Source organism: Sphaerodactylus townsendi, linkage group LG15, assembly GCF_021028975.2.
Source record: "Sphaerodactylus townsendi isolate TG3544 linkage group LG15, MPM_Stown_v2.3, whole genome shotgun sequence".
In the NCBI taxonomy this organism is placed as follows: Eukaryota; Metazoa; Chordata; class Lepidosauria; order Squamata; family Sphaerodactylidae; genus Sphaerodactylus; species Sphaerodactylus townsendi.
Genome location: NC_059439.1, coordinates 7130231 through 7145627, shown reverse-complemented (window position 1 = coordinate 7145627; position 15397 = coordinate 7130231). Strand labels below are relative to the sequence as shown.

At 47.5% G+C, this 15397-nt stretch overlaps 1 protein-coding gene across 1 annotated transcript in view; it reads right to left on the bottom strand.

Moving 5' to 3' along the window:
• The window catches only part of LOC125444907 (gasdermin-A-like), a 28613-nt gene extending 14116 nt beyond the window's left edge, over window positions 1-14497 (bottom strand). Inside the window, exons 1-3 of the mRNA XM_048517661.1 lie at window positions 14288-14497; window positions 2740-2979; window positions 371-560 (exon numbers count right to left, since the gene is read on the bottom strand). Of these exons, the coding sequence (XP_048373618.1) occupies window positions 371-560; window positions 2740-2953 (404 nt within the window). The 5' untranslated portion in view covers window positions 2954-2979; window positions 14288-14497. The remainder of the gene's footprint in view (window positions 1-370; window positions 561-2739; window positions 2980-14287) is intronic.
• Window positions 14498-15397: the final 900 nt, after the last annotated feature.

Genomic DNA, 15397 nt, shown 5'->3' with positions numbered 1-15397 from the left:
AATTCTCGAAAAACCCAGGTTTGGGGAGGGGGGAAATGTGGAAAACACATTAGGAGCGGGATCCATGCAACATTCCGCCCCGGATTTTATCCTGTCCTTAACCCGTGTTTATTGGCCTGGGCAGAAAGGGCCATAGAGGTGCAGAATTTCTTGTTTCCCCCCTGTTTTGTGCTTTGGGATTAGTGGGGAGGACCTCAGAGCATCATTTTCCCATGTTCCTCCCTGGTGGGGAATGAGTAGGGCTCTCTTGGAGACCTCAGAAACAGAATGAATGAAAGTGGTGGTGAGAGAATTTTCAGATGTCTTCAGGTTTTAGTTCTGGTCGGGTCTTGGAGGTGGATACCCATATAGCTGCTCTTTTCCAGCTTACCTGCTTCCATCTAGAGAATCGAGAACTTGAGAACTGACGTGCCTCTTTTTCACTTTCACAGTTCTTGCATGAGACGTGCTGGCACTGCTTGTCAGTTTCAAGGTTCCCAAGTCAGTAGCCACACCCACATCCCCCTCCAATTTTCCATCCACGTGGTCCATGATGGTGAATGTATCTGAATCGCAGATATCTAAGGACAGAAGGAGAGAAAAGCTGTGATAAGGAAAAAGGTAATCCTAGAGAAAACTGTTAAGGGTAGAGAAAGAGCATATCCAGGCAGCGGAATAGGAAAAGCATTGATAAAGAATCCAATTCATTACAGAACAGAAAACAGCAGAGGAAAAGGGCCTGAGCAGGTTGCGCTCATTGTGGAGGAACACAAAACCTGGGGAAGCAAACTCTTGCAAAGTTTGAACAAAACTGATGACCAGCGTAGCTGGGCCAAACTGTGCCTGGGATGGACTCTGTGTTTTCTCCCCCCTCCCCATGGCCCCTCTGCCCCCCATGCCCTCCTCCCATGCCCCCCCCCCACTTACCTTAGTTCAGCCTGAAAAAGTTCAGGCTGAAAAGCAGCCTGTTTAGCTCAGGCTGAAAAGTGCCCTGAGGAACTGCACTACCCAGGAGATCTTGGGGCTCACAAGGTCTCCTGGGTAGTGCAGTTCCTACCAGGGCCCTCCTTGAACCAAGGAAGAGGGCCAGTAAGATTTTACTAGGGAGTATAACAAACAAAATAAAAAAGGCTTCATTTTCTTGGGGCAAACAATGACAGAGGGAGGCAGATGAATCTCAGTGCCATGGCCAAAAAGTTCTCCATTGCCACCCATCTAGCTTCAAATGGCTGAGGAACCTAGAGGAAGCCCTCCAAAGATGACCAGAGTAGATAAGTAGGTTCATATGGAAGAAAGCAATCGTTTAAGGTATGCTGGTGCCAAGCTGTATAGACCTTTAAAGATCAATACCAGCACATTGAATTGGAAACAACTGGAAGGCAGTGTAAGTGGAACAAGACTGGAGTAATATGGTCCCATGACCCACTCCAGTCAACACTATGGCTGCAGCATTCCATACCAACTGTGGCTTCTGCACAGTCTTCAAGGGCAACTCCACATAGCACGTACCACAGTACTCTAATTTAGATGTTACCAGGGCATGCATTACAGTGGCAAGATCTTTCCTGCCCAGGAAAGGCTGCAAGTCCAACCAGCTGGAGTTGGCCTGGCCAGCATTCCTACCTGTGTATCCAAAAGGAGGCCAAGCTCCAGCAGAACCAGGCTGAACCTATGAAGCGTCTTCTTTAGGGTGAGTGCAACCCTGCTGTCACACACCAAGTTTCAGAGGAACTGGTTTTTGAGAAAGCTTGCACAATATCCTTGTTGTGCAATTTCTTTGGAACTTGGTGTTATTTATTTTGGTTAATGAAAGAGGCAAGCACTCTGAAGCCCTGTCCCACCCACTGAAAATATTCAACTTCCCCTCTGCCTCTTTTCTCTACCTTTATGGAGTCTCAAAGTGGCTTACAAACTCCTTCCCCACCCCACAACTGACACCTTGTGAGGTAGGTGGGGCTGAGAGAACTCAGAGTTTATTGTGACTAAATTAAGGTCACATATGAGGCTTCATGTTGAAGAGGAGGAGGAGGAGAAGAAGACGAAGAAGAAGAAGAAGAGGAGGAGGAGGAGGAGGAGGAGGAGGAGTTTGGATTGATATCCCCCTTGCTCTCCTATAGGAGACTCAAAGGGGCTTACATTCTCATTTCCCTTCCCCCCCAACAAACACCCTGTGAGGTGGGTGGGGATGAGATAGCCCAGAAGAACTGTGACTAGCCCAAGGTCACCCAGCTGGTGTGTGTTGGAGTGCACAGGCTAATGTAGTTCCCCTGATAAGCCTCCACAGAGTGGGGAATCAAACCCAGTTCTCCAGATTAGAGTGTACCTGCTTTTAACCACTATCCCACTGCTGCTCCTGTTGAAACCACCATGCCACTGTTGAAAGCTTTCAGCAAAATCCTACAAATGGACCTTGAGCTTGTTTGGAGGTTCTAGCAGGGGAGCGCAGCTATCGTATACCCTTGACCGAAGAACGGTACACTCCTTCTATCTGGGATGGTCGTCCTCTTCCACCGAGCGCGCAGCTTCGGGAGGGACGCACATGGAGCGGTGAGGGAGGTAGGGGACACCCGCCTAGCCAGCCAGATCAGCCGAATCAACCCTGGCGATCAATGGGGTGACAGATGTCGCAGCCAGATCGCCCTCACATCCTTTCAGCAAAATCAAGAAACTGAATTTTGCAGCTGGTTCTGCATTTTTGTGGGTTCCAAAATTCACAGATCTGTGAATATTGCAGACAGGGGACCCAATCTTGGAAATTACCTAGTTTTGCAGTGTGCTGCCCTGGCAAGAGTACATCGCTTAGCTTGTAATCAGTTTTATAGTAATGGTTCTTCCGCCACCATGGGGTCTTGCTGTTCCTTTGGACCAGGTACAGAACTCTGAAATGTTTGTGGTCTGCAGGGCAGCGGACTGGGATGAAGTCTTCTTCTGGACCCATTTGTTTAATCAATGATTTTGTAGCCTCGTGGAACATCCTGTCTGGGACCTTTGTAGTGTGACCTTAAACAGTAAGAAAATAAACAATATTGTGACTTGTAACTGACTGTGTAGATTGTCCTTATTCAGCTTAACCTTCAGTGCTCAGATCATGGACAGCAAGGCAGATCAGACCTTTATGCATCTATTAACCCCAAATCCTATCTCTCCTCAATTTTAGCCCTTCCTACTGGTCCTTTTATAAGTGACATCCCAAGTTCTTTCCTATGGGCTGCTGTGCAAATTATTTGTATAGAATACATTCTATTTTTTTTTAAAGGAGCAGTGTATTTACCACCAAGAATATGTCGTCTCCTTTGATCTCATTATGCTCATGGAAAGCGGAATCCAGATATGTAAATTTCCCATCCCTCATTCTGAGCTCATTAGAAAATCTCCTAAATCGATTCATACATTATAAAATCTTAACATTCTGTCAAATGTCAAGCTGACAAACATGATCTGGAATTTTCCGGGCTGTGTGGCCGTGATCTGGTAGATCGTCTTCCTAACATTTCGCCTGCATCTGTGGCCAGCATCTTCAGAGGTGTATCACAGTGTACACCTCTGAAGATGCCGGCCACAGATGCAAGCAAAATGTTAGGAACAAGATCTACCAGACCACGGCCACACAACCTGGAAAACCCACCAGAACCAGTTGAATCCAGCCATGAAAACCTTGGACAATACAATTATCTGGGAGTTCACTGCCTGGAAATCAATTCCCATGAGTTCTCATGCCCATTTCATATGTGGCAAGAAGGAGCTTCATGCCCACCATTTTCCTGAGCTAAAACAGGCCTGTTGGGAAAGCTTATACATAACCATCAGCACACGTTAGGTTTCCCCAGTGGAACACAGTGTAGCTCTCTGGGATCATTTCAGGTCAGAGGGGGAAGCTTGAAGCCTCTAATCCCATGTGCCATAGTCCAGATTCAATTTGGGGCCCTTTGGAACTCAGTTACAAAGACAGAACATTGGCACACATCTGATCAAAAGTCTTCATGGTGGCCACGAGAACTTTATAACGGGAAAGTTTGCAGTATCACCAGAGGTTCCAAAAGAAGTGATATCAGCAACACAGAGATGTATCGGGGGGGGGGGGAGGGGATGGTGCCTGGAGACAACTCCTTCTCAGGGCGCCCCTGCACCCCCTGTGCTAGCAGGCAGGGCTTGGGGTGGGGCCACGCTCCAAGCCCCATTTGTCCCAGCCTTTGTGCAGGCCGGCTTTTGCCCCCAAACTGGCCTGCATGGAGGCCAGGGGAGGGAGGGGCTTGGTGGCGTGTGGCTGGGGCGCACGCCGTTTGGTCACGGAGGGAGGCACCATTGTAGTCATCCCCGCAGGGTCGTCGCTAAGGAATAGGCGAGACGCGGAGGAGGTTTCATCTGGCGGAGAGCGTCAGCAACAGGAAGCGCGGGATTTCGTGATCCTGACAACTCTCCCGTGTGCTGGTCTCTCGCACCTTTTATTAGGGTTTTCTTGTGGGCGTGTAAAGGAGGTGGGTAGGGAGATGAGCGGGAGACCGGGAGACCTGAGATCATCATGTGATGCATGATCTCACCTGGCTGCTAGCGCAAGTAAGGAGAGGTGGAGCATCAGCGCCTGGGTCTTAATTCTCACCCGGGGGGCAGGGGCCCATTGTCCCCTTTGTCTGAGACACACCTAGTGACTGTGAGCCAGATAGGTTCATGACCCGCGACTCATAGGGTGATGAGGAGTGGGGTGCGTGCGCACCAGAAGCGCCGTGAAGTCCTGGGCTTGGTGAAAGCCAACGTTTCTACCACGGTGCTGCTGGGTCAGCAGTGCATTACTACATCTCCTCCTTTTTTACGCTTTTAGAAGGAAGGCCTAAATGCTAGGGGCGCATGCATTAAAAGGACGCTTTGTCCCTCTCCTCACCGCTTGGGTCAAGCTGACCGAAGCGCCGTTGTGCAACATTAGAACTTGGTTAAGTAGGTAAAGGGAAAGTCGAGGGGCCTCTTTACATAGGTTACAGGCAATATTAGACATACATTGAACGTAAAACAAGATCCGGATAATGAGGCATACAATTAAAACCAATGCAGAGCTGTACAATAGCATCTTAACTATCTCTCCCGCAGCCAGCTCCCATAGAGGGCTGACCACCATTGGGGCAAAAAACATCATACTTCAGATTAGATATAACTTCCTGCAATTCAAGCGCGACTTCTTTCATATGAATCAATCTGGGAATTCATCAGGAGAGATTAAAGCAACACATATTAACGCATATTTTCACAACCTTGGTGATGCAACAACAATAAGTAATCAATAGCTGCACGCATTATCTAAGGTCGCTGATCGTAAAAGTTCCTGCTGCTCGGAGGCCAGGGCATCCAGATGCGTGGAGGTAGAGTTGATAGACTTCAAGAAGGGCACAGAAAGGCCAGAACGGGCCGATAGTCTTAGTGTTACATGAAACAAGGTCCGGGACTCCTGGCACAAGGGGAGTCGCAAGGGAAACATATCACTCCGGCCATTAGAGCCGCTACGCCCGCAAAAGGGGTCGAGGGAGGGCTGAGCGCACGGGTGCTTGGGCTCCCCGAGGTGAAGCCTGATGCAAAACAATGGTGAGACGGGCAGTAGAGAGTCCCGCAGGCAGATAGGCGGAATGCAACAACAGCAAATAATGATAACTTCTAAAATTAAGGCATGCAGTAACTTCAACAATCAGTCGGGTCATAGTATCACCACAATTCCCTTTGGAGGTCGGGCCCAATGGGCATAAAGGGCAAGCAAGGCATCAGACATTAAGCGCTATAGGGCAACAATATATACAAGACATGCATGTTTGTAGATAGATGGCTACATCATATAAATGAAAACAATAAACATAGCTAAAACAGTACATAAGCAGGCTAGATGTAAAGAAGGAAGGCAAACTCCTGGTTGCATTAATTGTCCAATGCATGGCTCTTGCTGTTTGACTACCAAAGCCACAGAGCCGACATGGCGAGGAGTCCATGGGTTTCTCAAGAGCGTAGGGAGAGCTACTGATAGTCTTTAGCATTGTAGGGTTCAGTGACTCTCAATGAGCAAGGTTGTGAGAGAAGGCGCGGTTCCAAACAATTATTCAAGCTGCTGAAAACAGCGGAGAGTCTCCAAGGGTTAATCTATCAGGGAATGTTCCTGGCTGCAATTCCCAAGTTTCAGCCAGGGGCGTGCAGGAGAGGGAGAGAGGAATGTATGCGGCACATGTAGGATTTCGAGGAGCAGCCACACACAGCGCAATCAACCCTTTGAGCCATATGCTGGGCCCAGGGGCTGCCATTCCCCTGGGGGGGGGCAGCTGCAGGGCGCATCTCCGTGGAAGAATACCGGGTGTAATTGGTTCCAGAGAGGTCCCTCCCATCTCTTGGGCCCAGGCTGGGGGTGATCGGGCTCTCTCAACAGGGCGTAAGCGGGATCGGATCCTCCAGGGAGGCCCCCGCCCATCTCCTCCGGGATGGGGCTGGCTCCTGGCATGGCGAAGCTGGGACTCCTGTATGTGAAGAGAAAACAAGCCGACGCCTCTTTTCCCAGGGGTTTTATGCGTTGGCTGAAAGTTAGTTCTTTATAGGATGACAATGGGAAAGCCCTAGCCCTGAGTGGGGCGGCAATTTTGATAGAGAATAGAGAAGAGCACCTTGCACATGGCCTCCTGGATGAGACCTTTGATTGGGTCAATAGGGGGGGAACTACTCCCCTTCAGCTTGTTTTGGCCAAGCTTTCCTTAGGTGCAGTTGGGCCCATTCCCGACAACTTATCACTCTGCAACACCTAAGGCGCATACACAAGGCAGCACAATAATTGCCGTCCGAAGGCTTCAGGAGTAGAGAAGGGAGAGGTCACAACCAGGTCGGGTGTGGTTTTTTTTTTTTTTGCAAAGCAACTTCTAAACAATTCACAATTATAGTCATATCGTAATATAGCATTCATAGGAAAGATTTAGAGAAAGATGCAAAGAAAACAGTTCCTGGGCTTGAGGTTTGATCACACGAGCAATTTGAGAGGGGTTTGCAAGAAAAACCTTTTTCCAGATCCTAGATCTAGAGGTGGGTGTAAAAGCGCCAGCCCATGAGAGAGAAGCGAGAGTGTGCAGAAAAGAAGAAGGGGGGGGGGGGGAAGGGTTTGGAAGTCACCTCTACCTTCCCCTCCTGTAAGGGAGACTCTTTGGCCGGTCAAGTTTGAGTCAGCCTTCTACCTTCACAGCTGGGGCTGTGTAAGATAGGTGTGGTTGAGAGATCCCCCCCTGGCACTGTGTGGCTAGCCAGGGGCCTGGCAGGGTGAAATTGTGGGAGCATTGAAAATAATTCTGGCTTCACATGTAGACTTGCGCCACGCCAATGTGGCAGTGTAGGCTCAGATAGACAAAGGAAAAGGTTCTCAAGAAAAGGCTTGAAGAAGAATTTTGAGGGTTAAAACTAAAATGGAGGTGGCTTGAGGCAGAATGGGTGACACCTTTCAAGGCTATTGGCACATATAATCAAAAGAAGAGAGAAACTTTTAAATTGAAGCATAAGGTTAGCATAGCTTAGAGGCAATGGGGAAAAAATTCTCCCTCATGAGGGGAAATAGAAACCTTAGGGGTCCCTTTGAAAGCGGGCAAGACCCACAGAACATATACATAAGCTATTGCTTTATGAGCATATATAATGTAATGAAGAGGATTGCAACTTTGACTCCAAGACCTTGCTCTCTCTCTCTCTCTGGGCTGAAGATGGTTTTCTTGTGAGAGCATTTCTAAAACAAGGCTTACTCTAATCATAGTTGGGATTTCTGTGGAGAGCATTTGTATCAATATAAGCGGGGGGGTGAAAAAGGGGAAGTGGGGTTAGTCCCTTGTTCTAATTCCATATGAAGTAAGTTTCCAAACTGGATCATTTTTTTTTATTGAACAGACAATTGGAAGACAAACCTAAGAGGAAATAACATGAGTTTAAGCATCCAGGACCCCCCCGTGGTAGGGGAGAGGGTCGGCAGTTCCTCGTGTTGCTGTGAAGAAGAAAAGATTTAGGGTGGGGGTCGATGGGGGAATTGGCGCGGAAGCTCCTTTGTCCCTCTATGGCGTGGTTCCAAACTGGCTCAAACAGGGTCCTAGAGGCAGTGCACGTGTTGAATCTCTATGAGAAATGGCTGCACCCAAACTCGGTGAAGCCCACCATCTGGGTCTTGTAGGGTTGCTCCTCCGCAGGCTGGGATCCTGTCTTCTGAGGTAACTGACGATTTTGCTGGTTACTGGGTGCTTTGGAGCTTAGGGCCCTGCACGCGCTCAGAGGCTATGAAATCTGGCTTGAACCTTACGGCTGGAGGAGGGGGCCAAGGGGCTTTACATGAAGGACTCTAGGCTTAAGGCCATCGCGGCGCAGCATCTTCCCTCTCCATGCCTCTTTTTGTCTCTGTAGAAGATCGGCTTTAGGACGCTCTTGAGGAGGGTTGGTTCAAAACGGCAGTCCTCTCTTGGTTAGTGGGATGGACTGGGCATAGCCGCTTCGAGAATATTGGCGCTTTTCCCACAAGCATTTCTTCCGCTGCAAATCAGTGGTTACGCGACTTTGCAGGATTTTGAAATGCCGCCATTCTGTGGCAGGTAACTGGACGGAGGCATGGGTGGACTTCCAGAAATAGAAGGAACGAAAGCAGAGCTGGGAATGGAAACGCAGAGGAGGGCAGGCAACGAGATTTTCTCAGGATCAGCTGGAGCTAGATTAGATTCAAGTGAAGCGCATAGAGGCAGGAGGATCGGAGGAAAGGCAGGCATCGGACACCGCGGAGGAGGGTAGGCATCATCTTCCATCCGCCAGGGTTTTCCCTTCCTCCCAAGCAGATCGTGGGTTACACGCGCCTGCCAGAGTTTTAGAAACCCGCCGCCATTGATGCGCGTGGGCGCTTCGATGTGGGGTGCGGTGGGCTTCCAGAAAATGAGGGAGGAAGCGGGCGGAAGGGAGGAGGCGTCGGCCGCTGGTCACGAGAGCGCGAGCGGGAGAGTTTGGAGGAGGCGCAGGGAAGCAAGTGGAGGGTGAAGGAGGACATGGGCGCCCACCATTTAGTGGATAGAGAAAATTCGTGGCAAAATTGAAGGTGAAAGATCGAAAGCGAGGCGGCCTACAGCAAGGGAGCCATAGGGTCTGCGGCAGGCTGATGGCCACATAACATTGTCTCCACGCCAGTAGCAGTGACACCGGGCGCTTACAGGCTCCTGTGCGAAGAGTGCGCCTCCGATGTTTTCCCCTAACTCCTTAAGATTCTACCAATGTCCTCGGGCAAATACCATGGACACTGAGCTTCAATCTCCTTCCTCAACCAATTTGGCGCTAGCCCTCCTCTTTATGGAGATCTCTGCTCGTGATTTCGCTAACGCTTTTAGTCTTCGCTAATCCGCTTGTCATAAGGCCCTGCTTTTGCAAGCTCCCCATACTCACCGGGTGTTCCGGCCGTGGACGAGAGTGTCCTAGGATCGCCGAAAGCCTGGATGGACGCGTCGGATCCAGAGGACAGGCGATACACAAACGGTGGTCCCTGGATGCGCTCGATCCAGCAGACTTCGGGTACCGCTGCCCTTTCCCCAGGTAATGCACGGTGAGCAGCGGCGGTGGAGGGTTCGAGGATTCCCGTGGGTTTCGCACCAGCTTGTAGTCATCTCCCGCAGGGTCGCCGCTAAGGAATAGGCTGCAGACGCTGGAGGAGGTTTTCATCTGGCCTGAGAGCCGCCAGCAACAGGAAGCGCCGGGATTTCGTGGATCCTGACAACTCTCCCGTGCAGCTGGTCTCTTGCACCTTTATTAGGGCTTTCTTGTATGCAGTAAAGGAGGTGGGTGGTGTAGATGAGCTGGTAGACCGGAGACCTTCTGGAGATCATCATGTGATGCATGATCTCACCCGGCTGCTACGCAGCGGAGAGGAGCATCAGCTGCCTGGGTCTTAATTTCTCACTCTGGGGGCAGGGGCCCATTGTCCCTTTGTATTCCTGGATTCACACCTTCAGTGCGACTGGGTGAGCTTCAGATAGTTCATGACCCCGTGGACTCATAGGGGGATGAGGAGTGGGGAAGCGCGTGGTAACACTTCAGAAGGCCACGTAGGGTCCCTGGTGTGCCAACGTTCTACCACGGTGCTGCTGGGTCAGCAGTGCATTACTACACACCATGTGACCAAAAGGCGTGCACCCAGGGACATGAGTGACCCCATGTCCCTAAAGGCCATACGCCTCTGCAGTGACACAAGGTGACACTCAAGTGCAGGGGATGATGACTTCTGCTAACCAACCCCCTTTAGATAGAGAAATGTTTACATTAGTCTCTGTCTGCTCCACATTCTGAGAAATAAATGTTCACTGTTGTCCTGGGCCAGACCATCTTTCCTGCCACCCCTTTAATTCATTGACTTCATTTCCTGTTCTGGGTCTCCACAATTCTTCATGGTGGCCACTAGAACTTTATAACAGGTGAAACAGTTTGCAGTATCATCAGAGGCTCCCAGAGAAGGGATATCAGTGACACAAGGTGATGATGCCTTTCACTAACCAAACCCCCTTTAGGTAGAGAAATGTTTACATTAGTCTCTGCTTCACATTCTGAGAAACAAATGTTCACTGTTGTCCTGGGCCAGAGCATCTTTCCTGGCCACCCCTTTAATTTATTGACTTCATTTCCTGTTCTGGATCTCCACAAAGGAATATGACTGGCTGAGCTTCTGCATTCCTGTGCTTCTCTGTTCTCCAGTCCCAAAAGGCAGATTGCAAGCCTTTGTCTGTGTAGTTCTGAGTGTTTCAAAGTGTATTATTCTGTTTTTATTTTCAAACACTCTCAGTCTTTGAACTATCTTTAAACTTTATGGTAACACAGTTCCCTCAGTCTTGACTCTACTTTGTTTTTGCTTTGGGTCCCGAATCTGAGGAGAAGTGGGTGTTACAATTGCCTAATCCTGGCTTCTCCCAGGAATGTAAACAGTTTTCTCGTATTGCTACACTAAGGGAAATTGAAGTTTGACTCAGCACTGCCAACCTTTCCTTTCACATTTGAAAGCATTTGTGAAAGTGCAGCCTGTTTTGCACAGGCAACACAAACGGGTTAAATGAACTCGTGTTGCCTAGTTCTTCACTGGCTTCTTACATCTGTGGCTTAGGGCTTATCTGGGATCCTGGCGTCAGGTTGAGGCATGGTTTGCACAGAAAATGCTGTGTTCCCCTGCAAATTGTGCATCTGGGATTCCCCCATTTAAGAATCCCCCCACCTGAAAATCCCCCCAAAGTAACCCCCTTACTAGCATAAAATGGTGGCTACCTAGAGAATCCACTTTAATGGCGGCCGCCTGGAGAATCCACCAGAATGGTGGATTTGTGGGAGGGGGGGAATGCTTCCTGCTTGCTGTAGTTTATGCAGGTAATTAGGAAGCGCATGAAACCCCTGTTAAAGGGGAAAAGTCACTAATTTAGCAACTTTCATTTAACCCAGGTTCAGCCAAATATAATAGCTTAGAAGCAGTATGTATGAAGCACCAATCGTGGACGGGGGCGCTGCTGATGCCCCCCGGGCATGCGCCAGTTTGGGGGTGCTCCGGGGCAGGAGCAGGCAGGAGTGTGGCAGGGACGTGCCTGTGCCCTGGGTGCAGTTCTCCCTTGCTCCAGACCTGGTTAGAAGCATTTGGGGAATGAGTTCTGTGGGAACTTTCCCCCATAACGCTTTTTTACATCCCTGAACCTGCTATATTATAGAATCACCTCATGTTCTTTGGGTATCCTCTGGTTCTTGATCTAATGATTTGAATGTAGCCCATTGTATAAGCCTGCCACCATCTCAAGTAGGTACAGGGATAGTGTTAGCTGAGAATGAAATTTCTCTCTTGCCCAAATAATTCACCTTTCTGGCATTCCAATGCAGAGCTGGGTAATGTATAGCTCATGATCTTTTTGAAGGAATGCTTTGAGCAGCTAAGGCTTCTTTGCCAGCTGTGCATGCTCCTTAAAAGTGCTAATCTGGTCTCAGTCATTCATGTCTTGCAATATCTACCCAGCACACAATAACAACAACAACAATAGTAGTAGTAGTAGTAGTTGTTATTATTATTAAATTTAGTATACCGCCCTATCCCCGAAGGGCTCAGGGCGGTGTACAGATAAAACATCAGCCAAAAACATACATATATAATGTAAAAAAAAAAACAACAGTAGTATCTTAGAACACGCTTCAGCCATGCCTTCTTATTTCAAACTCCCTTTCCTAAAGCTTAAATAATGGGTCCTGATGGTATTAGGGGCCCATGGGGTAAAGAGGAGGGAGCAGGGGCACCTCAGCTGGTCGGGTGTCTTTCTCCAAAGCGTCCGTGGAACAATCCTTCAGTCTTACAGGCCCCCCCAAGTGGAAATCCCCTGTCTCAAGAACCCGCGAGGGCCCGGACAGCTGGAGGGAGAATGTTCCACCAGGAAGGGCGCCAGAGCCGTGAAGGCCCTGGCTCGAGTGTATCATGATCATGCTGTAGCAGTTATTTACAACTGGATTTCCTTGCATGGACAAGGCACCAACATTGCAAACGGCTGCAGGACTGCAGACACTTGGATATTGGTGACTTCCAGTTTACCTTACTGCAAACATGTGGCACATGGGCCTATGTTTTTTTAAAAAAATGTTCAGATGGTCTTAAATGTGATCACAGCTTCAAAGTGGAATCTGCAATAGAGACAGTGCTATCGTAGGCCTATGTTAACAGCCAGTGTGCTTCTGGGGGAGTATAAATCCAAGCTCTTCTTCTTATAATTTAATCATTAACTGTCCTTCAGATTTTGCTTGTTTGCCAACTCTTTGAATAAGCATTTACCATATTTGAGGTTGTTTAAAGAAGTTGAAGTTGTTTAAAGAAATCTGCAAGGAAGCAGACTTCAAAGAAAGAGGACTCTGTAACAGGAAAGGTGTAATGATCCTGAAGTCCTTCAGGGAGACAATTAGAGTAAATATTTCATTTGAGTATGAAAGGAAATACTTCTAGGGAGAATCCCAAGAGCTTTCTAGATACCAGGTGGAGGTTGGCAGTCCTATGAGCAACAGATAAGGATCTGTGAGTTACCTTTCTTTAATTGCCTTGGGGAGGGGAGAGGGCTTTACAGAAAGGTAACAAAAGGTGATAGCATCCAGTAGGGTCAAGAGAAGGGCTAGCAAGGTACAGGCTTCTTTTTATAAACAGTTCATTAATTTATTGTTCGGTAGGTTGTAGGTGTTTTACATGCTATACTTGGGTGTTTTATTGTGTTTTTAACAGGTTCTTAGTTGTTTTTAACTGTTGTATCCTGTTGTAACCTGTTGTAGGGCAGGATAAAAATATGAAATAAATAAATAAATACACGAGGCAGGTTTTTAGCTGAGGAGACATTCAGGCAAGGTTATGAAAAGGAGATCAAACTTGCCCAGCTGTTTAATAGCAATTAGATTTTGAACTCTACTTGCATTTGCTGATAAAATTGTGCTGGTGAATGGCTTTGCAAAAACCCCTACTGATGCGTAGGCATGTGGTTGTCCCACCAGTGAATCAATCTCCCACCCAAGGTTCTGATCACCCAGTAGCATAGCTCAAAGGGAAACCTGATCTCGCTGTTTCCAAAAGAAATCATCCCTGACTCTTACATGGATTTCTTTGAAGATTGCATTATCAATTGGCAGTCCCCACCATCTCTTATCTGTCAAAAACAAACGGAACCAGGCAACCAGCCCCTATGAACTTGCTAAGTTTTTTTCCCATTTTAACGTTTATTAATTCAGTTTTGAAAGGCGAAATTACAAAACAGATAAAATACTAAAATGATTTGCTGCATATACATTTTCTAGTGGGATTCAATAGTTTCTAAAATGATTACATCAATCTCTATCAGGCATATCACAGTACAATATTCCATTTTTGTTTTATTAAAAATTACATTTTTCCTAATATTTAACATATAACCTAATAATTTGTTAAACATATATCAATCTTATCCTAAATTATCTTATCATCGTTTATGGTTAACCAGTCTTTGCTACTGTATCTAAATTTTTCTAAACATCATCCTACAGACAAATCTTAAATACTTTCTGTACTACTAGCTTAATGTTTCATAACTTCTGTTCTTAATTCACTTAATATTCAAGTTGTTAGGCAGAGGACTGACGAACTTGAGAACTTGACAGTCTGAGCAGATGCATGAAACCATTTAACCCCCCCACCCCTTGGCCCAGCATGTATTCCACTATGTCTTCCGGAGTTTGTTATTAAGTTGCTTTGACAATCCAGCAGCTCAAAAATCTGCTTTAACTCTTCCACCCATCATCACGTTAAAGAAGTCTTTTAATGGAAATAGCTTCTTACCTCCACCAGCAATGGTCTCTTTCAAAACTTTAACCGAAGACGCCTCCTTTCCTTCGCAAGCTCTTTTCTTTCTGCAGTTACTGGCAGCAATCTCAACCTCTCTTCCTATTGTACCAGAAGAGTACTAGATCTTGTTTCGTTTTCCTTTCATGCAGATGACTCAGTGAGTGACGTATTCTCTCCCCCCCCCCCCCTTCCCAGAGTTGCTGCCAATGCTAAATTCCATTCCCTATGCTAACTAATTCTATCTTTATTTCACTATCGGTCTTTTTGGAAGATTTGATATTTGGCCAGTCCTGGAATTACGTCTGCTCTCAGATTGTAGAGATCACTTTGACTAAAGAAAATGGGAACTTTGGAGGCTGGACTCTGTGCAACCACGTGGATTCTTAGTACCCTTCAGGAATTTCCTGGAATTTCCCAAATTAGAATTGGGGTCCCCTACAACAAATGAAAATATTATTGTCCTTCCTCATGTCTGCAGGGCAATGTAGACTGAAAAGCAGTGTATGTCTAGTTCAGGGATGTCCAACTCTGGCGCCCTAGATGTTCATGGACTACGATTCCCATCAGTCCCTGCCAAAGAAATGAAAGCAATCCTATTGCTCTGAGTTCAACTGAAAATCCCTGGATGAGAGAAATATAGTGGGACAAACCCACTTTAGGCCCAGGAACTGGGTGAACCTCTTGGCCAAACCAGGATATTTCCCTTGCTCAACCTGGGATATTTGAAACAACCTAACAACTTAATTTTGACTGACAGCAGCTATCCAAGCTGAGAAAGGTCTTTCTGAGTCGCTGCTGCAGTGAGAAATTGAACTGGGGGCCTTTTGCATGAAAATCAGGGGCTCTAACCATTAAGCACTACTCCCAATCACATCTCTGTTGTAGAACAAGATCAGCCTCTGTTGGTGCCTTATGCAGAGTAAGATCATTATTCTCTGTTGGGTCAGAAATATGTATTTCCCAGTGCCTGAGACTGTTTAACTGGGGAAGAAACTGGGGATCTTCTGCACATATTCTGCCACTGAACCACAGTGTTCCGCGATCCTGTGGCGCAAACTTCTACAATTGCAATGGGCCAAAACATGTGTGTGTGGGAGGGTAATA